This window comes from Penicillium crustosum (genome assembly GCF_028827405.1).
Source record: "Penicillium crustosum strain IBT 35664 chromosome Unknown utg000001l_segment0_segment0, whole genome shotgun sequence".
NCBI classification, from domain to species: domain Eukaryota; kingdom Fungi; phylum Ascomycota; class Eurotiomycetes; order Eurotiales; family Aspergillaceae; genus Penicillium; species Penicillium crustosum.
This window is the reverse complement of record NW_026623122.1, coordinates 6,766,538-6,787,298: the sequence shown is the minus strand read 5'-3', so window position 1 is coordinate 6,787,298 and position 20,761 is coordinate 6,766,538. Positions and strand designations below refer to the sequence as shown.

General features: G+C 50.5%; 10 protein-coding genes across 10 annotated transcripts; 7 read left to right on the top strand and 3 right to left on the bottom strand.

Annotated features, from left to right (window-relative positions):
- Positions 1-957: 957 nt before the first annotated feature.
- On the bottom strand, positions 958-2,054 carry N7487_002577 (adenosine deaminase family protein; the record flags this gene model as incomplete). The annotated part of the gene is made up of 2 exons (XM_056870324.1): positions 958-1,068; positions 1,092-2,054. 2 exons carry the CDS (start codon positions 2,052-2,054, stop codon positions 958-960), a joined length of 1,074 nt encoding a protein of 357 aa, XP_056735108.1.
- A 350-nt stretch (positions 2,055-2,404) lies between these two features.
- On the top strand, positions 2,405-4,015 carry N7487_002576 (uncharacterized protein; the record flags this gene model as incomplete). The annotated part of the gene is made up of 3 exons (XM_056870323.1): positions 2,405-2,584; positions 2,635-2,943; positions 2,993-4,015. The coding sequence occupies 3 exons, from the start codon at positions 2,405-2,407 to the stop codon at positions 4,013-4,015; spliced, it is 1,512 nt and encodes a 503-aa protein (XP_056735107.1).
- A 179-nt stretch (positions 4,016-4,194) lies between these two features.
- N7487_002575 (class I SAM-dependent methyltransferase) lies at positions 4,195-5,330 on the bottom strand (the record flags this gene model as incomplete). The annotated part of the gene is made up of 2 exons (XM_056870322.1): positions 4,195-5,179; positions 5,230-5,330. The coding sequence occupies 2 exons, from the start codon at positions 5,328-5,330 to the stop codon at positions 4,195-4,197; spliced, it is 1,086 nt and encodes a 361-aa protein (XP_056735106.1).
- A 371-nt stretch (positions 5,331-5,701) lies between these two features.
- On the top strand, positions 5,702-7,181 carry N7487_002574 (NAD(P)/FAD-dependent oxidoreductase; the record flags this gene model as incomplete). Its single annotated transcript, XM_056870321.1, has 3 exons — positions 5,702-5,750; positions 5,836-6,817; positions 6,890-7,181. The coding sequence occupies 3 exons, from the start codon at positions 5,702-5,704 to the stop codon at positions 7,179-7,181; spliced, it is 1,323 nt and encodes a 440-aa protein (XP_056735105.1).
- Positions 7,182-7,405: 224 nt separating this feature from the next.
- N7487_002573 (TBP family protein) lies at positions 7,406-9,534 on the bottom strand. Its single transcript, XM_056870320.1, has 5 exons — positions 9,011-9,534; positions 8,498-8,818; positions 8,349-8,436; positions 7,853-8,267; positions 7,406-7,796 (listed from the first exon to the last, which is right to left on the bottom strand). The coding sequence occupies exons 2-5, from the start codon at positions 8,773-8,775 to the stop codon at positions 7,780-7,782; spliced, it is 798 nt and encodes a 265-aa protein (XP_056735104.1). The 5' UTR covers positions 8,776-8,818; positions 9,011-9,534; the 3' UTR covers positions 7,406-7,779.
- A 1,620-nt stretch (positions 9,535-11,154) lies between these two features.
- On the top strand, positions 11,155-13,193 carry N7487_002572 (electron-transferring-flavoprotein dehydrogenase; the record flags this gene model as incomplete). Its single annotated transcript, XM_056870319.1, has 3 exons — positions 11,155-11,449; positions 11,512-13,030; positions 13,094-13,193. The coding sequence occupies 3 exons, from the start codon at positions 11,155-11,157 to the stop codon at positions 13,191-13,193; spliced, it is 1,914 nt and encodes a 637-aa protein (XP_056735103.1).
- A 331-nt stretch (positions 13,194-13,524) lies between these two features.
- On the top strand, positions 13,525-15,715 carry N7487_002571 (uncharacterized protein; the record flags this gene model as incomplete). Its single annotated transcript, XM_056870318.1, has 5 exons — positions 13,525-13,926; positions 14,208-14,336; positions 14,407-14,630; positions 15,040-15,113; positions 15,172-15,715. The coding sequence occupies exons 1-5, from the start codon at positions 13,875-13,877 to the stop codon at positions 15,713-15,715; spliced, it is 1,023 nt and encodes a 340-aa protein (XP_056735102.1). The 5' UTR covers positions 13,525-13,874.
- A 747-nt stretch (positions 15,716-16,462) lies between these two features.
- N7487_002570 (dihydroneopterin aldolase family protein) lies at positions 16,463-17,490 on the top strand (the record flags this gene model as incomplete). Its single annotated transcript, XM_056870317.1, has 2 exons — positions 16,463-17,221; positions 17,308-17,490. The coding sequence occupies 2 exons, from the start codon at positions 16,463-16,465 to the stop codon at positions 17,488-17,490; spliced, it is 942 nt and encodes a 313-aa protein (XP_056735101.1).
- Positions 17,491-17,905: 415 nt separating this feature from the next.
- Positions 17,906-18,510, top strand: N7487_002569 (uncharacterized protein; the record flags this gene model as incomplete). Its single annotated transcript, XM_056870316.1, has 3 exons — positions 17,906-18,104; positions 18,218-18,222; positions 18,358-18,510. 3 exons carry the CDS (start codon positions 17,906-17,908, stop codon positions 18,508-18,510), a joined length of 357 nt encoding a protein of 118 aa, XP_056735100.1.
- A 51-nt stretch (positions 18,511-18,561) lies between these two features.
- N7487_002568 (AGC family serine/threonine-protein kinase) lies at positions 18,562-20,292 on the top strand (the record flags this gene model as incomplete). The annotated part of the gene is made up of 1 exon (XM_056870315.1): positions 18,562-20,292. The coding sequence occupies one exon, from the start codon at positions 18,562-18,564 to the stop codon at positions 20,290-20,292; it is 1,731 nt and encodes a 576-aa protein (XP_056735099.1).
- Positions 20,293-20,761: the final 469 nt, after the last annotated feature.

Sequence of the window (20,761 nt, the reverse complement as noted above, 5' to 3'; positions counted from 1 at the left end):
TATCCTCTACATAAGTTGGCCGAGAATGGTGAAAGCCAGTTTTTGTTTTTTTTTTTTTGGATACAAGGTAGATATCAAGAGATAGGCCTGCCAGGCTGCCTATAGAGATTGAATATCGAAATGATGAATCATCCAGCTCACTTAGAGTTGGACGAGAAGGGAAACATATGGATTCAAAATGGTCCTGCACGGGCCGAAGATCGGGAGGAAGTGGTGTCTTGTTGTCTTGTGATCCGGCAGCTGCAAGATCGGTGCTTGCTTGCAGTCGGGAATATCGCATAGAAGGATTCTGTTCAGGTTTGAGTTAGTATACTCGAACGACTGACAATCATTAATCGCGATATGGTATACCTTTCAAATATTGCGGCGCCCCACCACAAATTGATGTCCTCACGGGCCCTGAGCCTCGTCCTCCGATCTTGTGGAGATATGCTTAAGTCTTTTATCGTGTGAATATTTAAGCCAATTGACGAGATCATTCGGTGCATGTTCGTGATATTTGCAGCACGAGGCTGACCAGAGGCATTTGAACGCCGCAATGACAAGACTCGCTAGGATCAGAGAGGTCAATGCACAAAGAGGGACCTGGACCCTTGCAAATAAGATCTGAACAGTGACATAGATATTCTTCAATAAAGCCGGGTTTTGTTGAATGCTACTATTGGCAGACGGATTCCAAGCGAGAAGACATAAAGCTAGTAGAAGGATTGAAAAGTCGGCCGGAGGCGACGTACCCTTGTACTTCGAAACTGTATCATGGAACAGAGAGGGAGAGTCTGGTGGAAACCTCGAAACTAATTCTCCCCGAACCTTGGTATAGACAAGTGTATTTGTCGAAGAATCTTGCAGAGCTGAAAGTAGGCTCACCGGACATGTGCCACTCAGAACTCAAGAACTAGTAGACTGTTCATAATATCTGTGTCGACAGAATAGCTTCCAATAACCCCATACAAGTCTTTATTCACTAATATCAATGCCGTCTAGTTCTTGATAGATAGCCCTTTTGATATCTTCCTCAGCCCAACACATATCCACCGCATTCCTTGCAAGCTGCACCATCTCCCCCGACTAAACCCGCAATAAGTATAAACCTTCTGCAAGTTCCCATCAACCCAAACATCATGCATCAAAGTCGGATCATCACTATTAATACAAATCTTCACCCCTCTCTCCACCAACCTCCGAATCTTCGGAAACAAAATCTCAGTCGCCGTCCTCCGATGATAAGCATGCGGACACAAAGTCAACCCAATCCCCCTATCAATCAACCCACGCCACAACTCCTCGGAATCCTCTGCATCCAACCCATGATCAATCCTCTCCGCTCCCCTGCCCCCACAAACCTCAAAAATAGCTTCAGTAACATGCTCCCGCGTATCTTTCTGTCCAAAATCACAGTGCATAGTAACATGCAAGCCATCCGCACGCGCCAACGCAAAACCTTCCTCAAAAAGCATCGGCGGCCTCTCGTATGCATTACTAGCCAACCCAACAGCATGGAACAGTCCCTTCCCGCCCTCAACGGTCCCAGCAGCCCACGGCCTCGCCTCACGGTAAGCATCCAGACCCTTCTCGACAGGCTCGTCACGCAAGAAGCACAAGATCCAGCGCGAATGCACACCTAGCTGTGCAGCGGCATCGTGTTGCGCGCGCAGATACCCGTCCATAACGGCAGCCGCGGGGATTCCGCGGCGTGTGTGTGCTTGGATGTCGAAGAAGGGTTCAGTGTAGCGCACATTCATGGCCGCGCACCGGCGCAGGTAGGCCATGGCTAAATCATAGAAGTCGGTTTCTGTGCAGAGAACTTCGCACCCGGCAAAATAGGCTTCCAGGAAGGTTGGGATACCTGGTTGGCGACCATTTAGCTCAGGTCGGTGGTTGAGGGTTACTGCATAGGATGCCTGCAGTTCTGAGAAAGTAGCGTATGGGAGGGAAATTTTGTTTCGGTGGGCCAGTTCCCAGCGGAGAGAGGGTGTTAGTGTGCCTTCGATGTGAATGTGGAGTTCGACCTTGGGGAGATTGGCTATGAACGGGGTGATTGTGAGGCCGTTCATGTTTACTGCCCGGGTTTTGCGAGTTTATTCCAAATAAAATGCAAGTTTAGTTTCAGTAGGTAGAACTTGCTTTAAAATATCGGATTCTGATTTGGGGTCCGAAGTAGAAGAAGGCTCCGAGACAATACTCCATACTTAATACGACCGGGTCACTAGCTCTAGCCCTAAAGGACTTGGCTTCATTCCCATCCAATCGGCGCATGAAGAATTCCTGAGTCGGCGATAACGTGCAGGGATTGCACCAATAAGATAGATGCGGGGAAAGATAACAGGCATATGACTCTTGTGAATAAGAAGAGTTCAAACTGTCTGGAATGAGATTCTCAGCAGTTTCTTTCTTTTAACTAGCAATGGCCATGGATACAACCACTCCCGTGGCGGAGCAGGGGACGGATCATGCTATGGCGAAACGGGTATTGAGGAAGATTGACAGACGACTCATACCGCTGCTTTTCGCAACATATATGTTCAATTTCATGGATAAAACCATCTTGTCGAGCGCGTCGGTCTTCGGGATGAGACACGATACTGTAAGAACAGGTCGAGAGAAAACAAGAACCATAACTAAGATCATTTCCAGGGTTTGGTTGGCCAGCAGTACAGCTGGGTATCATCGGTCTTCTACTTTGGCTACTTGGGATGGGTATACCCAACAACTTTGCTCATTGCTCGTCTGCCCGCCGCCAAATACTTGACAGCCAATACTCTATTTTGGGGTGCTGTAGTGGCTCTCACTGCAGCCTGCACCAACTTTGGCGGTCTCATTACAGTTCGCTTCTTACTTGGAGTCGCTGAAGCAACAATCACGCCGGCTTTTATGTTTATCACTTCGACGTGGTACACGCGTGACGAGATTCCTACCAGGACAGGCTTGTGGTTTGCTGGAAACGTAAGTTGTTTGCTATCGATGTTTTGGATAGAAGCTCATCTTTACACAGAGTGTCGGTGGTATTGTTTCCAGTCTCCTCGCTTATGGGCTGGGTCACGTCAAAGATAACGTTGGACCATGGAGGTGGATGTTCATTGTCCTCGGCTGTGCAACATTCCTTTGGGGATTCGCTATCTGGACTCTACTCCCAGACTCAATCTCCAAGGCCAAATTCCTAACAGAAGAGGAACGCCAGTTCGCAAGCAACAGAGTAGTTGTTGCAGGCACAGGCGCAACGGAGGAGACCGCATGGAGATGGGAACAGGTCGTTGAATGTCTGATGGATCCCAAGACGTGGCTTATATTCGGACTGGAGCTTTGCACTCAGATCCCCAACGGAGGAACGCAGAACTTTGCCAATCTGGTGATTGTCTCCTTTGGGTTCACGAACCTGCAATCGACGCTGCTCACCATCCCTTACTCGCTCATCACCATAGCTACAATCACCGGAACGGGTTGGCTGGCTGGTCGTTTCCGCCAACTGAACTGCTTGCTTATCGTTGCCGTTGTGCTCCCTTGCGTCATCGGCAGTGCGATCATTTACTCCCGAGCGCATATCGTCCTCGGGGTGCAATTCTTTGGATATTTCCTCTTGTCGACTGGGCCTGCGGCAATGCCGCTTGCTATGTCGCTGGTGCAGGCCAATTACCGTGGAGTCACTAAGAAAATGACTGTGACTGCAATGCTCTTCCTGGCTTACTGTGCTGGAAACATCTCTGGGCCTCAGTTCTTCCTCAGTGAGGAGGCGCCGACTTACAACACTGCTTTCCGAACGATCATGATTTGCTATGCCCTCGCTGTCCTCTTAGCGTTGGTTCTGCGTTTCTACTTGCAGTGGACTAATGCTCGCCGTACACGTCTAGAGGGCTTTCAGGGTAGTGCTGGAAATGCCGGTGCTGTTGGTGGGAAGGGATTGGATGAGGATCCCGATTCAACAAATGTGGCGGATATGGTCAACCGAGTGCAGTTGGTATCGGATGACTATGAGGATGTCACAGACTGGAAAACACCAGGCTTCAGATATCGTTACTAGAGAGGCATTCCGGTAGTATATATGTGGACGTATAGACCAGTGGATTAATCATGTTTTCATATATAGTGGGATGTAATGAGTATATTCTATCCCTCGATCCCATTGCTATCACACCAAATAATCATACATATCTCCAAATTATGTTACATCCAAAAGAGGCTCTAGGCAAAGTCACGAGATCAAGACTGAGACTTCTCAGTACTCTGCTTCGGTTTCAACACATAACGCCACGTAGTCCCGAGATGCCAACGCTTCTCCTCCACAATCTCCAACCCACTCTCACGCACAATATCCCCAATATCGCGGTTCCACCAACAACCATGCCGATCCGCATGAGCCGGGGCAAGATTATCCAAAATCCGATTAACCCAATCATAATAAGAACGCCCATGCTCAAGCAACAAGATCCGCCCACTCCCAGGCTCGGTAACAGACCCCAGATGTCTCAGCGTAGCAACCGGATCCGGCATCGAGCAAAGACCCATAGTCTGGACAACAGTATCAAAGTAGACCGGTCCTTCCTTCGTCTTCACCCCAGAACGCGCGAGATCAGACGGCGGCTCAACCTTACCCGCATCACAAGCCCGGAATGTCGCTGGGGACGTAGGATACAATTTCTCAAACTTCTCCTTCGTAATAGCCACCATCTGCGGGCTAAGATCAACAAACGTAACCGATCGACACCCCAAAACCGTAGCATGACCATCGGCATCTAACCCGCGACGCTCGCCGAGCTCGTAGAACGGCAGATTACGCCCCGTGCCGCAGCTGACTTCCAGCACGTTCCCGCGCGCTTGTTGGACTAGATCTCGTCGCTTCTTGCCGAGGCCCATTGCCTTCTCGGAGAGCTCGACATCTGCGTCGAAGGTTGCCGCTGTCGTGTTGTAGCGGTCTGAGACATCGCGCGGCACGTTCAGAGTTTGGGCTTTGCTTACTTCGCGCGTGTAAGACGCGTACAAGTAGCCGCAGTACGTGCTGATGGTGAGTGCTGTGATTCCCAGGAAGGTTAGGGCTCTGGGTGGGATTCCATGGCCTGGTTTCGCTGTGGTTTCAGCGTTGAGGCCTTCGCCTTGAGTGCCCTGTGGGCTTGGGCGCTCTTGGAAGGGTTGGCGAGGCGGAGTTACTTGTCGCCGTTTTATAGCCACTGGCTTGGAGATTTTGGGACTGGGGGATGTTAGTTTGGGGGCTGGGATTGAAGGGTTTTGGTTACATACCTCGGCTTTGGGGGTCGAGGGGCTTTGCTTGATGCATTGCGGCAGGGTGTGACGGGCCACTTTGCAACTAATGGCACTCTGCGTAATTGATTTACGTTCATTATGGTGTTTTGAACTAGCAGAATGGACTGCCAAGGGGCTTTTGTGCAAGACTTGTTGTGCATATACGGTTTGACGCGAGCGAAGATTGAGTGCTTACGCGACAGGGTTGTCAGCCCCCCACGGTACCAAAAGGAGACGGAGGCTCCAAGAAAGGAAACCTGAATTGATTAGATGAAGTCCCGAGGTCAGTTGCACTTCTCATTCGGTATAGATCGGAGTAACGATATCGACCCCAACGATGAAGAAAAGTCGGGAACAGAAGCCGACGACCGATGCCGTTATCGGCTCAACTGTTATCAATTGGAGTAATCCCCCCATATCTCCAATTCTAGCATTCACCCACACACATACGGAGTACATATTTTTACAAATGGCATTGCCGCCCAAGATTCTGATTGTAGGAGGGGGTGTGTTTGGATGTGAGTGTCAACAATTCTAAAAGCCCTATCACTGATCTACATATTCACACTATACATTACATTTCCACTTACTGACATTCCCCAGTATCCACCGCCCTTTCCCTGTCAAAGCGACACCCAGAATCAAAAGTAACAGTAGTAGAGTCTTCACCTACAATTCCAAACCCGCACGGCTCATCCGTCGACACCTCACGGATCGTGCGAGCCGACTATGCCAACGCCGCATACTCCAAGCTCGCCGCAGCAGCCATTGACCGATGGCGGAGCACAGACTGGGGCCGTGATGGCCGCTACACGCAGAACGGTCTGCTACTCGTGTACCCAGAAGACAGTGCCAGTGCCAAGGAGTACGCACGCAAGAGCTACGCCAACGTGCGCCAGATCGAGGGCGACAACGTCACCTTCCTGCCGACCCAAGCGGACGTCCTCAGCGTCGTCCCGGCCTACGGCTCGACTCTCGATGTCGCCGGCGGCTACGTGAACTGGGGGTCTGGATGGTCCGATGCTGCTGCTAGTGTGCAATACGCTAAGACCCTCCTAGACGCTGAGGGCAAGGTTAGCTTCCGTACCGGTGATGTCGAGCGTGTGCTGTACGACACAAACGGCGCGAAGCCTAAAGCTACCGGTGTCGTCTTTACGGATGGTTCGATTCTAGAGGCGGATCTCGTTGTTCTAGCGACTGGCGCGTGGACGTCGAAACTTGTGGACTTGCGTGGTCGGGCTGTTGCGACCGGACAGGCGATTGCTTATATGCGGATCTCTGATGAGGAGCAGCGAGAGCTGGAAAACTTGCCTACGATCTTGAACTTCGCGACGGGCATCTTTATTATCCCGCCCCGAGATAATCTACTTAAGATTGCGCGGCATGCGTATGGATATCTGAATCCGGTTGAGGTGCCGGTTCCTGGTGCAGGGGCTTCGGGCTCGATGGTGGTTAGTTTACCTGAGCAGGGAGTTCCTGTACCGCTTGAAGGACAGGATGCGTTCCGGGTTGCGTTGAGGCAGCTATTGCCGCGGTTTGCGGAGAGGGAGTTTGTTGATACGAGGGTTTGCTGGTATACTGATACGTGAGTTTGGTCCTTGTATTGCCAGCTGCGAGTTGGGTGGTTGTGGTTGGTGCTAATTGACTTACTTAACAGGCCCACGGGTGACTTCATTGTTTCTTATCATCCTGAACATGAAGGTCTTTTCCTTGCTACAGGTGGCAGTGGCCATGGGTTCAAGTTCTTCCCTGTTATTGGAGACAAGATTGTTGATGCGCTGGAAGGCACACTTGACTCCGAGTTGAGGAAGATGTGGACATGGCCTGAGGCTGCTGTGTCGGATGAAGAGGACTTTGATGGCGATGGTAGTCGGTCTGGGGAGAGGCGGGCGATTCTGAAAGACGAGTTGGCGAAGACAAAGAAGGCTTCGCGGAGCAGTGTGCTTTAGGGGTGTATGTATCCCTTGGTGTCGTGTATATAACATGAAGGTTGGATGTACAAAGGCATTTAGATTATACTACAGGCCGAGGCGCGAGCAAAGCTTGAGGCCAAAGTGCTACAAACTACAGTGATCTACTCGAACATATAGAGGAAATTTGTTTCAAGAGATTTTCATTTGACTACTCAAAGGTAGTATCATGGCGAAAAGCCGGTCCATCGACCCCCAGATGGGGGAAAAAAAGGACGGAACTGAATCTAACAGACTGCCTTAGGTCACCATTAATTTTTTTTGGCCCGTGGGAATAGAAGCAATCCTCCACAGATGAAACCATAGAATGATAAATGATTAAATCGAGGCAGTCACCGACCGGCGCACAACCGCCTCACTGCGGTGTGCAGCAATCTAATTGTGTGGAAGAACGCGAAAGTGTGAGGAAAACCGGGGATCATCCGAATCGCTAAAAACGCCCAACTATGCTTGCATGAAAAGAGTCGTAAAGAACCGAAGGAAAAGGGAGGTGCAGACCAAAGCGGGCTGTCCTCATAAAGGGAAAAAGCAATGTTAATACAGGTTTGAAATGCAGAGTGATCTCCTTGGAGCTTTCTTAGACCTTGCGGAAATCTGTGAATGCAAGTCAGTAAAGGCATGATAGCAGTGAGTCCAGCAAGACAGCATACCAGAAAGCACAGGGTAGATCAGCTCGAAAGCCTGGTAGATCTCCTCACGGACTTTAGCGCCAGTCAGGACAATCTTGCCACTAACGAAGATCAAGAGAACGATCTTGGGCTTCATCATGCGGTAGATCAAACCAGGGAACAACTCAGGCTCGTAGGAACTGAAATTGTGGTGACGAGAGGCCAACCCCTCCAGACGGATGGGGAACTTGATGTCGCAAGAGCCGACGATATTCTGGATCTTGAAATCGGTAAACTTGGCGTTGAAACCAAGCTTCTGGATAATACGCGCATACTTGCGCGAAGCCAGCTTCGAATCATCCTCGGACTTGGCACCAGTAACGACCATCTTACCAGAGGCAAAGATGAGAGCGGTAGTTTTGGGTTCACGGATACGCATGATCACGGCAGCAAAACGCTAAGGAGAGAACCAAGTTCAGCCACATTGTACCCTGATGTGCGCCCTCTCAGAGCAATGTGAGGAGTGGTTAATAAATACCTTTGGGTTGTACTCGGCGTTGCGTGCGTGCAGTGCGATGGTCTTGAGATCAAGGCGACAGTCAAGGTTGACAGTAGCAACGATGTTCCTTTTGGAATAACTAGTTCAGCCATTCTGGTCACCCAGAAAAACATCCAGAGTATACTCACTGCAAGGTAGGGACAATGCCACTGCTTCCGGTGGTCGCGCCAGGGGTCGCGGCGGGGGTTGCAGGAGAAGCGGGAGTCACCCCGGTGCCATGCATGGCATTTCCTCCGGCCTGCTGGCCATTCATACCGTTTCCGCCCTGTGCACCCTGTGCCATGGCCTCCTTCTCAGAGTTGGGAGGGGTCAGATCCCCAGCGCCACCAGGGAAAGACAGCGACGATGTAGCAGTGAAGGCACGAGCCTGCTGCGCATTGGAAGGGTGGGTTGTGAGAGAATCCATCTTGATGGAATACTCGAGTTGTGACAAAAAAATAAAGATGGAACTATCAAAAAGGGATGTCAGCTTGAATCGCGAAAAGTCGCGAGATGAGAAGAGAAAGACGCGTCGGGAAGAGGAAGAGGCGCAATGAGGGGAGGAAAGGAAAGGACCCCAAGAGGAACCCAAACAGGGAAGGAACGAAGGAGAGAGGGAAGGTGCAACCGTGGTAAGGACAGAAGAGGAAGGAAGGTCTTACCTGGGAGATGGACAACTCAATGTATCCCCCTACGAGGTATTCGCACGTAACCTCTCGGAATGACAATCACGAGATAGTGTAGGCAACGAAACCAACGCAGTCGACTGGTGAACGAATCAAGAAAAAATCACACTGAAGTGTTTTCTCAAGATAAGCGCGACGGCGATATTATGGACGAAAGGACGGCAACTTTTTTTGGGGTTTCTTTCGAAATGTTTCTTTTGCGCTGTTTTTTTTGGAAAATGGGATTGTCTATCTGCGCGATCTGAAAAAAAGAGAGAGTGGTGAAGCGAAACCTGAGGCTCGACTTCTGGTGATTAGGTCCGTGGACTAAAAAACCTTTTTTTCCCTAAAAGAAATAGAATCAAGGGTCTTTCCAGAGATAAATCAAAGATCTGATTGAGATAGATCTGATTAGTAAGAGAAAGCCGGCAGATATCAAGATTTGATAATCAAGAGGCTTTTTTGAGAGGAGCGGAGGGAAGAAGAATTTCCGAAATAAGATCCGCCAAGACCGAGACAAAATTCCCAACGTAAATTGGGGGAGGTTGGGCCTTTATATAGTGCTGAGTCACAGCCCGGTCAGGGGAGGCTGGGCCGCCGGTGGCGCTAAAAGCAGCAAGACCTTTCTCCCTTCAACCTTGGCTCCATTGCCCGCTAGCGGCTCTGGGAAACCACATCACGAACCAATCACAGCTACGAAACTTCTCCAGTGACTTTCATTCGCCCAACGTACTCCGCTAATCTCTCTATCTTGACCCCTGACTGGTTCAAACACCCTTGCTTTATCCTCCGCGGGCCATGGTTACAGGCGCTGGGTTTGCCAGTCCGCGCTCCTCCTGCAGCTGATAGTCCATCCGTCCCATGCCAATCCAATCATCATCATCGACTATCCTCGGTCACTCCATGTACGACGCGCTATCCTCTTGCCGCTTTAACGGATGGCAACTGAACAAAAATTCTCATTTTTTTGCCTTGTTTCTTCCCCTACCTCTCTGACCTCACCACCATCGGGGAATCACTATAATCACTATAATATCCCAGATTTTGGTGATGGACTAACTCATGATAGGGAGATATAATGTGCACAACTTCTATTTGATCCGACTATATTTGTTCTCTGCATTTCAAAACAGCGACTCTCACCAAAGATTTTGATTAGGACAGGTGGCCGTTTTGATTCTGCCTTAACAGGCGGTGGCGTCCAGGGTTGATCCACACTCCGCCAAGGCTGGATGAATCTCATGGCATGCAATTCTGGCGATGATCGGTCACTTTCTTATTATTCGGATCTATTATTTAGATCTACCGAGTATGATGTTTTGGACTTTGTTATTCACGATAACCCTTCAGGTCACATCATGGTATTTTTGGCATTTTCTAGAGGATTCCGGTATGCTGGTATGGTATAGTATATATAGTATGCTGAATACCATACCCGAAACGGAAAAGGCGTCACATTCCCGGAAATCCAGTAATAATACGGAATACGGCAAACTGCATTTTGATCTGGCCAGACCAGATCGGTGTTTGACACCCTTGAAACAGTTAGTATGACTCAACTATTTAAGGTTGTTTTCTAGCATATAGATATGCAAGATCAATACGGAGTACTCCGTAGTTCTAAAGCTGAGGTCCACGTTGGAATATTTCATTATCACAAGTAAAGCTAAGCATGTGATGCATGTGATCAGTACCGAGTATCTATATCGTATTAAACATGTGGCGCCTAGATGTGACAAGAATCGAGGAAGTACACCATATAGATCTTGAATAATACAACTAAGAAGTTACGCACAGCTGCTAAAAGTTCAATCAAGCTACGGGTGAGAGGGCCCCGACGGCTAGAGGCGATTTCCGCTTCGGGCGACCCATCCATCCGTGGCTGCCTCAGGCCTCCAAATTGAATAATCGCCGAGTTTCCTATTGGTTGACCGAGCTGAGCCGAGGGTAGGCGGTTTTTCGGCGTTTTGTCACTTCCACTCAAAATTCGGGTACTCGAGGACTCTGGGGACATTCGGGATCTACGACCTAAATAGCCTGCGTCTCCGCATTCACCCTTTCGATCTGGTGATGCCAATTGCCGGTCGTTACTAGTAATCCTGGTCTCAGCCCCCGATCTCCAAACAATCTCACACGTCGCGATGGCATCAAAAGGTGCCGTTCTGCCTCTATTGAGGCGTGAAATTCGATCCTCCCGATTCTCACGAGCTACCCCCTCCCTCTCCGCCATCGCCACTCCAGCCCGCCACTCAGCCAGTCCTTTCACAATCTCCGGGCGACACTTAGCTCGGCGAACAGCATTATTCACCGCGCCAACCCAGACACGAGCCTTTTCGCAGTCGCTATCAAAGCGCTTCACCGACGAGAATGGCGACTTTGATCCTCGCTCATTGGAGCGCGAATCCGACGACGTGGATGTGTGCATTGTTGGTGGTGGTACGTGCTTTGTGCCGTATTGGTCCTCCGAAGCAGCCTAACTAAACTTTGGTTAACTACAGGTCCCGCCGGTCTTGCCGCCGCGATTCGCTTGAAGCAACTTGCCAACGAGGCAGGCAACGAAGAGTTCCGGGTTATCCTACTAGAGAAGGCCGGTGAATTGGGCGCCCATATTGTCTCCGGAAACGTTCTGCAACCAACCGCCCTCGATGAGCTCCTCCCCGACTGGCTATCTGAGGACAACCCCTCGCGCTTTGAGGGTGCAACCCCCGCCAAGGGCGAGAAGATGCGTTTTCTGACGAAAAACGGATCTTACCCACTCCCCATGCCGCCACAGATGCACAACGAGGGGAACTATATTGTCAGTTTGAACGAGCTGACCAAGTGGTTGGGAGAGCGTGCGGAAGAGGTTGGTGTGGAGGTGTACCCTGGGTTCGCAGCTAGCGAGATGGTTTATAGCGCAGATGGTTCCGTCAAGGGCGTTGCGACCAACGATCTGGGACTTGCTCGGGATGGAAAGCCCAAGGAGACATTTGAGAGGGGAATGGAGTTCCATGCCCGCGTCACGCTTCTTGCTGAGGGCTGCCATGGCAGCTTGACCAAGCAGGTGACTAAGAAATATGATCTCCGACGAGACAGCCAGCCCCAGACATATGGTCTTGGAATTAAGGAGATCTGGGAGATTCAGCCCGAGAAGTTCCGATCGGGCGAGATCACCCACTCGCTGGGATATCCTCTTCCCAAAGATACCTATGGTGGAGCCTGGATGTACCACTTTGGAGACAACATGGTCAGTATCGGTCTGGTAGTAGGATTGGACTACCCGAACCCATGGCTCTCGCCATACGGAGAATTCCAGAAGATGAAACACCACCCCATGTTCAAGGAGGTTCTCGAGGGCGGCAAGTGCATTTCTTACGGAGCCCGAGCACTGAATGAAGGTGGTTTCCAGTCGATCCCCAAGTGCGCATTCCCCGGAGGTGCCTTGATTGGTGATACGGCTGGCTTTTTAAACGTCCCGAAAATCAAGGGTACCCACACCGCAATGAAATCGGGTATGTTAGCCGCCGAGGCTGCCTTCTCGGCGCTTAAGGGTGAGAACCAAGGAACCGTGTTCTTGTTTGACTATGAGAAATCTCTGCGGGAATCATCCATTTGGAAGGAACTGTCTGAGGTCCGTAACATGCGGCCCTCATTCAACACCCCACTAGGCTTCTTCGGTGGACTTATCTACTCCGGTCTGGAGGCCTATGTGTTCAAGGGCCGAGTGCCATGGACACTCAGCCACCACGGCACCGACGCAGCGGCTACCAAGCCTGCTTCTCAATACGAGAAGATCGTTTACCCCAAGCCAGACGGAGAGCTGAGCTTCGATATCTTGACCAGTGTGAGCCGGACCGGCACCAACCACGAGGAAGACCAACCGGTTCACCTGCAGGTGGAGGACTGGGATAAGCACACGGACCTCGCATGGCCTGTTTACAAGGGTATTGAAAACCGGTTCTGCCCTGCAGGCGTCTACGAATATGTGGAAGACCCTAGCAAGAAGCACGGGGTCCGGTTCCAGATCAACTCGCAAAAGTAAGTCCCCGGGTGTTTACCTGTATTTGAGTAATCTTGGATACAATACTAACCATTTACCAGTTGTATTCACTGCAAGACTTGTGATATCAAGGTGCCTACACAAGACATTAACTGGCAGACTCCTCAAGGTGGCGAGGGACCCAAGTACATCATGACATGATCTTATGAGGGGGACCTCGGGATTGCCTAGAATCAGGGGGTTAATAAAAGAATGGCTGGATATAATTTGATAGCAAAAAGAAGACCAATGTATATAGATGCCCCAAATAGGCCAAACAAAAACAAAGTGAACCAAAAAAAAGACCCCATGGGGTTTGGGCAGAACCGTGGAATGTCAGTGGAGAGAGTCCACGAGGGATAAGCCTTGCTTCCCTTATACTTCTTTTTTTCGGAGATATTCTACATATTTACTCTGATTCAACATATAATCTATAATCTAAATCAATACTCTACGTCTACATAATAAATGTTTCATATTTCTCTCTTCCCCTCTCTATGTTCTATAGTGGAACCACGTGGATCAGAAAAAGTGAGGCGGCCAAAGTTTCTCATCTGTCCACCGCCAGACGGTACTTTCTCCCTTTTCTTCCCCTCTCTCTTTTTTTGTATCTTTTGTATTTGGTTTTTGCTATTCTGCTTTGCTGTTTGACATTGCAGTACTTTGCAGTACATCCGCTCTCTGATCGTTTGTCGGGTTACACGTTACACGCTTTCCTGCAGCAACACCGCATTTCACGGCCTCTCGCTGCATTCCCGCCTTTTCGATCTCTCCCATATTCTCTAGGATTTCCTTTAGCCAGATTTCCTTCCATTATCGCCCATCAGTTATTTCAGATCAGCCATGACTGAGGTGTCTTCGACCCGCCTTTATCTTGGGAACCTTCCCCGCAACGGTATGCTAACACCTGACTGTCTATCTTCCCTGAGCTTTGGAGCACACACGCACCACCTTGCATGATCCGGTCGCTTCGCAAGTCCCCCCAAAGTTCCATGTGCTCTGATCCCTCGTATGCTTTTGTGGAATGCCACCCTTGGCCCACCCTTCCCGAAGTGAGCAAATGGGAGCTTCGGCTACCCACACGGCACAGCTTTCGCCGTGGATGACCATCTGACCGGTGCTTTGGGAATCACCATTTGAGAAGTGATGTGCTAATGTCCTTATTTCATATCTCAGTGACTAAAAGCGACATCGAGGAACATTTCAGCAGCCATGGCTCCGGCAAGATCACCGAGATCAAGCTGATGAACGGTTTCGGCTTCATCGAATATGACGACCAGCTGGATGCCAGAGATATTGTGCCCGGTAAGAATGGCTGAACGGCTTCTTGTATTCCCTTTATTTGTGCAGACTTGCTAACATTGTTTTCCTGCAGCGTTCCGTATGCCCCCCATGACTTCTCCACCGATGACCTCCCCCCCGCTTATCAATACCATAGACGGCAGTGACTTCAAAGGCGAGCGACTCACCGTTCAGTTTGCACGCGGCCCTCGCCGCAAGGAGGCCTTCCCGGGACCACCAGACCGCAATGCTCTCCCTCGTCCACGTCGCACTATGTTCCGCATGCAGATTTCCGGTCTTCCAGAAACAAGTTGGCAGGTTAGCAGCCCAAGTCCATTCCTCCCCGGAGTTCCTGACGTAGATTCCTTAAACCTGTCTCTCTACTCAACCCACACATGCTTCCAGTCCATTGTCCTTGAGGCCATCGGTTGAGCCAAGAATCCTGGAGTACTAATCCATCAGCACCCCTCTCCTGGTAACTGAGAACTGCTTTTATAGCGTTTTGTTTTGCCTCAAGATTGGAGGTTTGCTCCTTAATCCTTGCATACTCACCACACATTTTTGTCAGACCCCATGGAACCTTTCCTGGGACTTTTGGATGCCGATATAAGATGGCCATTCTGGATACACCTCCTCGGACTGGACATGGAGTGCTTACCTTTTTCTCTCACAACATTTACCGGACACGTTACCTTTCCTGGACCTGGACTCACCATGCATTAAATAGGACTTGAAAGACTTCGCCCGCCAGTCTGGTCTGGACGTCGTTTACTCAGAGACTGGCCGTGAACAGGGCAGAGGGTAGGTGGACCATTGTATTCCGCGAGAGAGCCTTCCAATCCATTGACATTTAACCAAGGTTTGTGGAATTTGAAACCGCCAACGACCTAAAGACCGCCGTGGAGAAACTGGACCAGCGAGAGTTCAAGGGCTCTGTCGTCTCTTGTGTCGCCGATGTAAGCGTCCAACCTGGCTCGGACCTGGAGGAACCCCCTCTCACCAACTCCCAGATTCAAAACTTTGAGGAACGCCCCGTTCGTGACCCATACCGGTCTCGTTCCCCACCGCGTCGTCCCTACCCTGCCACTATGGAGGAGTACGACCGCCGGATCCCTCCCCCACGTGGCTACAGTCCCCGGGAACACTACCGTGAGCGGTCGCCAATCCCAATCCGCCGCGATCCCTACTATGAACGGGATGCCTATGCCCGCCGGACTCCCCCTCGCCCTCGGATGGAAGACTACCCGCCTCCACGTCGTCCGTACGAAGACCCCTATGAGGCCCGACCTCCCCCACCTCCTCGCCACTATGATGATCCCTACCTGGCTGCCCGCGGTTACGGTCGTCCTCGCTCTCCGCCGAGAGGCGAGTATGTGCCTTACGACCGTCCTCGCTACTGGTAGATGGCGTCGGGTCTTCGCTGATTGGACTTACTGCATATTCTTCCGTTCTACCATCATTTTTGTTGACCTCCTTCGCCAAATACCCGCAACGTCTCGTATTGATTTCATGGGATCATGATCTTTTTTCACCTGCCGAGGTTTCATTCAGCATGTTCTCGCGGCCGGCTGCTTTTCTTTCTTCCTGGCGACTGGACAGCGCGAGTTCTCAAATATTTCTTTCTATCCTGGTAGCTTTGGGGTGGCTGGACGCTAAGTGGTTATCGCCCTCTGGTCTTATCCATCCTGGACTATTGTATGTGTGTTAGCATCCGGAAATCTTAATTCTCTTTAATTTGTTTCTTCGATTGTAGCATTCCCGATGTCCCGTCGCTTCATGCTTCCAACGCGGCTTATCCTTGAATGGGTAATTGGGTGATGAAGACTTGTGGCTGTTATCTTACTATCTTGAAGCCAAAATATATAATGGGATACCCCACCAAACTCCAATTATAGCACTTATAGTTAAGAGAAATATATGCAATACCCCATGATATTCCATTAATCTTCTCTATTTAATTACAATTCCACAATAAATATACCCCAAAATATGCAATTGCCGTGTGGGTTCCACCGTCATGATCTACAACCGCCCACAGGTGCCCCGCCAAAAAAAACCCAGACCCCTCATCTTCTCTTTTAATTTAATATTGTTCATGCTTTCGCCATAACCTCTCCCGCCTTGAAGTCACAAACATAAACCCAACAATCATGACCGACCAATCAATCCAACTCCCACCCCGCCCAGATGTCCTCGACAGCGTCCGTCTCCGCGACATCGAGCTTCCCCTCCCCTGCGCCCCAGAAGCCTGGCACCGCCAGGGAAAGTCCCAACCATGCACCGCAACACTCAAGCTCTCCTACTCCTCAATAATCACAGCCGCTGAAACCGACAACGTCTCCCTGACCCTCGACTACGGCAAGCTCTTCCGCCGACTAGAAAGCGACGTGCGCAACATGGGTGAGAACATCTCATCTCCATCCCACCCCTCCCAGCGACTGATCAGTCTGGAGGGGACGCGACGCGAGGAAATGCAGAGCCGCGGACTAGGCCAAGACCCGCGTGTGATAGCGGGTGTTGTTGCGGATGCCGGATTGGGTCTGTTGGAAACTACGTCTGCTATCACTGCGGCGAAGCAGCCGAACCCGATCTCGGCGGCTTATGGAGAGTGCGAGGTCTTGCTGCATTTACCTAAGGCTTTGTTGCGTGCGGATGAGGGGCTTCGGTATCGTGGGGTTATTGCGCTTGGGAAGGAGGTTGGTGGTGGGGAGGCGCGCGGGTTGGTGGTTTTGGAGGAGGAGTTCCGGATTGAGGGGATTAGGTGCTATGCTATCTTGGGGGTGAATCCTCATGAGAGACTCGAGAAACAGGCTGTTGTTGTTGGTCTTACGTTCCAGGGTCCTGGGCAGCTTTCTTGGGGGTCGACTGTTGTCGATACTTACCAGGCTGTGACGCGGGCTGTGGCTGAGGTATGTGGTTAACTCTTTGTTCTTCTCTGATGCTTTTGTTGGCATCTTTTCTGGGGCCAATTTGCTAATTTGACTTGATCTTATAGAAGGTTGATCAGACTGATTTCCAGTCTGTGGAATCTTTGGCTACGTTCGTTGCTCGCATTGTGACTGTGGACTTTGGTAATGAGCGTGTGACGGTTAAGGTTGAGAAGCCAAGTGCTCTCGCTTTTGTCCAGCGGTCTGGTGTGGAGATTACCCGCTCAAAGGCTTTCTTCGAGAGCCACTAAGTGCCGTGTAAGTGGTTTCATGTTATACAGGAGGCTGCAGTATGCAGATCGACACTCATATGCAAGTTGGTGGCTGTAGTATTGAGGCTGTGTGAGGGTGTCTCAGGCGGGTCTGTAGAACCACTTGACGATATATCGAGAGCCAGTCAAAACAAAAAAGACTGTAATACTAAAGACAATATCATTCAATATCATGACAATTTCAAGATAATACCCAACATCCCCCAATCCGATCAATCCGATCATGTTAATGTCAGCATCTGACACGTGAAATCCCAATTAGGACTAGTGGCTCAGCCCCCGGATCTACGCCTGAAATCTGATTTTCTGCACGATCTCGCGGTTTTCTTGCTTTGTTTCACTTCCTGGGGAAGAAAAACTGTTAATTTACATTTGCTAAAATTCTTCATCCTCTATGTGCCCATCTGTGCCTTCGTCTTTGCCTTTGATTTCGCTTACTGGCTTCCTGGCCAACCTTGATCCATATCCCTCCCTTCTGAACCTCGATTCACCTGCTCCTGACATTTCCAACGTGTCGACATATTCAGTGCTTTCTCCTTTCGCCTTGGCCTTCGATCCCTCGACCAGCGAGGTGACTTGGCTAGGGGTCCCGGGTCCGTCCTGAAGAAGGGCGGACGTTAAACCTGCTCGAGAGATTTAAGGCTAGTCTATCGACCAGTTCGAGCACTGAAGGGAAACCGTGCTTTGATGCAATAAATTCTCCAAGTTGAAGTACGTCTCTTTGGCCCCCCTTTCATTCGCAATTTTTTATTTTATTTTTTTCAATTTCTTTTACGTTTTTACCTTGGCGATAATTAGTGGGGGTGTGTGAAAACCCTCACCTACCCCTCTATTCACTCTTTACAGTCGACATTCAAGATCGAAGCGATTGAGGCTAACCGGGTGCCTCTATGTGAACAGCGACTGCGAGATAGGTATTCTGAATACCTTGCTACCATTCTTTACAACCGCGCAAGGTCAATTGTCGACCCTGCGGTTATCGCCGGCGCTTTTACCTAAATTGTTTCGCTCTACTCGCGGAGCTACCACAGGTGATACAACAAAAGCATAATGCCTTCCTCGAATGCCGACGACCTGTCGGTCGGAGACGTGTTCGCTCCGCAGGCCGACGGCGAACAGTCTGTCATTGACATCCCAGCCAATCACCGTCGCCCCAATGCACACATGGGCACTATGCCGCCCCCAGAGCAGACAGCCAAGGGATTTAATGGGTTTGCGAACAAGACTCTCAACGAGAACAAACAGCGACGGAAGAAGAAGAAGGACCAATTCGTGCCGGCATGTGCAACCGTTCGTGGTTTCACTCCTCTGCAATCCGGCGATGAGGAATCGGACTTCTCCGCTGCGAGCTCACGTACACCCTCTCGACCTCCCACTGCATTCGATGGCGCCAGCCCACTGGCACAGGCATCCACAGGCCATGGGGTCAGCGCATTGAAGCTTCAACTCAGCACTCTGAATCTGTCCGACGACACATCTGGTAGCGGACTTGTCTCCAAGACCTCCAGTGCTGCCAGTGTTTACTCCGACAGCGACCAGACCGAGATCTTAACCAGCTATGAAATCCCCCTAGATCAGGACTTTGTTAGTTCCGACGCAGTGCAACCAGAGACACTGGACGATCGCAATGCGGATGTCCCAGGCATGAATCCGGATTTGCGCAGTCAACTGTGCCGCAAGATGACAGCGGAGGACTTCGTGCCTCTCCTATGCCTAGGCAAGGGCTCATTTGGAACTGTGTTGCTGGTGCGCCACGTTGTCACGGGCAAGCTCTACGCCCAGAAACAATTCCGGAAGGCTTCCCTCACCGTCCACAAAAAGCTAGTCGAGCAGACCAAGACAGAGCGCACAATCCTGGAAAGTGTCAACCGCCACCCCTTTGTCGTGAAGCTTTTCTATGCTTTCCAAGACCATGAGAAGCTCTACTTGATCCTGGAGTACGCGCAAGGCGGCGAACTCTTCCACCACCTAGCCATGGAACGCATGTTCGAAGAAGATGCAGCGGCCTTCTACATGGCAGAGATGGTACTTGCACTAGCACATCTTCACCAAAACGTCGGCGTTCTCTACCGCGACCTGAAGCCCGAGAACTGTCTCCTAGATGCGCAAGGCCACCTCCTCCTCACCGATTTCGGTCTCAGCAAGATCGCGCTCAGCGACGACGACCGCTGCAATTCCCTCCTCGGCACAATTGACTACATGGCGCCAGAAGTGATCCAAGGCAAGCCATACGGCAAAGCATGCGACTGGTGGTCCCTCGGCGCATTAGGCTACGACCTTCTCACCGGCTCACCCCCATTCCGCGGAAACAACCACGCAAAGCTCCAAGAGAAGATCGTCAAGCAAAAGCTCGTGCTCCCTTATTTCCTCGGCCCTGACGCAAAGGATCTCCTCACCCGTCTTCTCCGCAAGGAACCCTCCAAGCGTCTCGGATACCACATGCAGAAGGATTTGCAGACAATCAAGAAGCATCGCTTCTTCCGCAAAATCGACTGGGCTGCCCTTGAGCGACGCGAGCTCGACCCGCCTATCCAGCCTATCGTTACAGACCCTGCTCTCGCGGAGAACTTCTCCGTTGATTTCACCCATCTCCCGCTTAGCCCGACGATCACCGCCACCGGCTTTGACGAGTACTATGGCAAGGGACAAGATTTCCCGGGTGGAAAGGGTGCAGATGGTGGCGATGTTGGTGCTGAGAGTAACCCATTCGGTGGATTTAGCTATGTTGCTTCTAGCAGCTTGCTGGATCATGGGTTGGGAGTTATGACTGCTGGATATTGAACCGAAGTTGGGGATTGGACTGGGGAGAATTGAGAAGAGAATGATGAATATGAAATGGAGAACGAAGATAATGCATATGTCGCGTCAAGGGGTCCCCGGTGTGCCGGTTTTCGTACATTCCATTGCATGTCATGCGTTACACATGTGGCTTGGTATTATTTTCATGCCGAGTTACTTGAATGTTGTCTTGTTCTGAACATTTGAAGCAATGCAAAATACATGCAGTATCAGGCGGACGCAACTAGTGGTACTTTCGCATATCTAGGAGTTTTCTTCCTTTTCTCTTTTATTCGGAGTAAAATTTACCATCTACACATATCTAGCCCTAGAAAACTGGGATTGAATAATACATATTTTGCAATTGGAATTGTTCATAAAATACTTCGTTTACAGCCGTAATAAAGTAGGACGCAGGACAAGTACAGCTGAGTAGTAATGTTGGTAGATAAGCAAAGGGGAGAAATTGGAT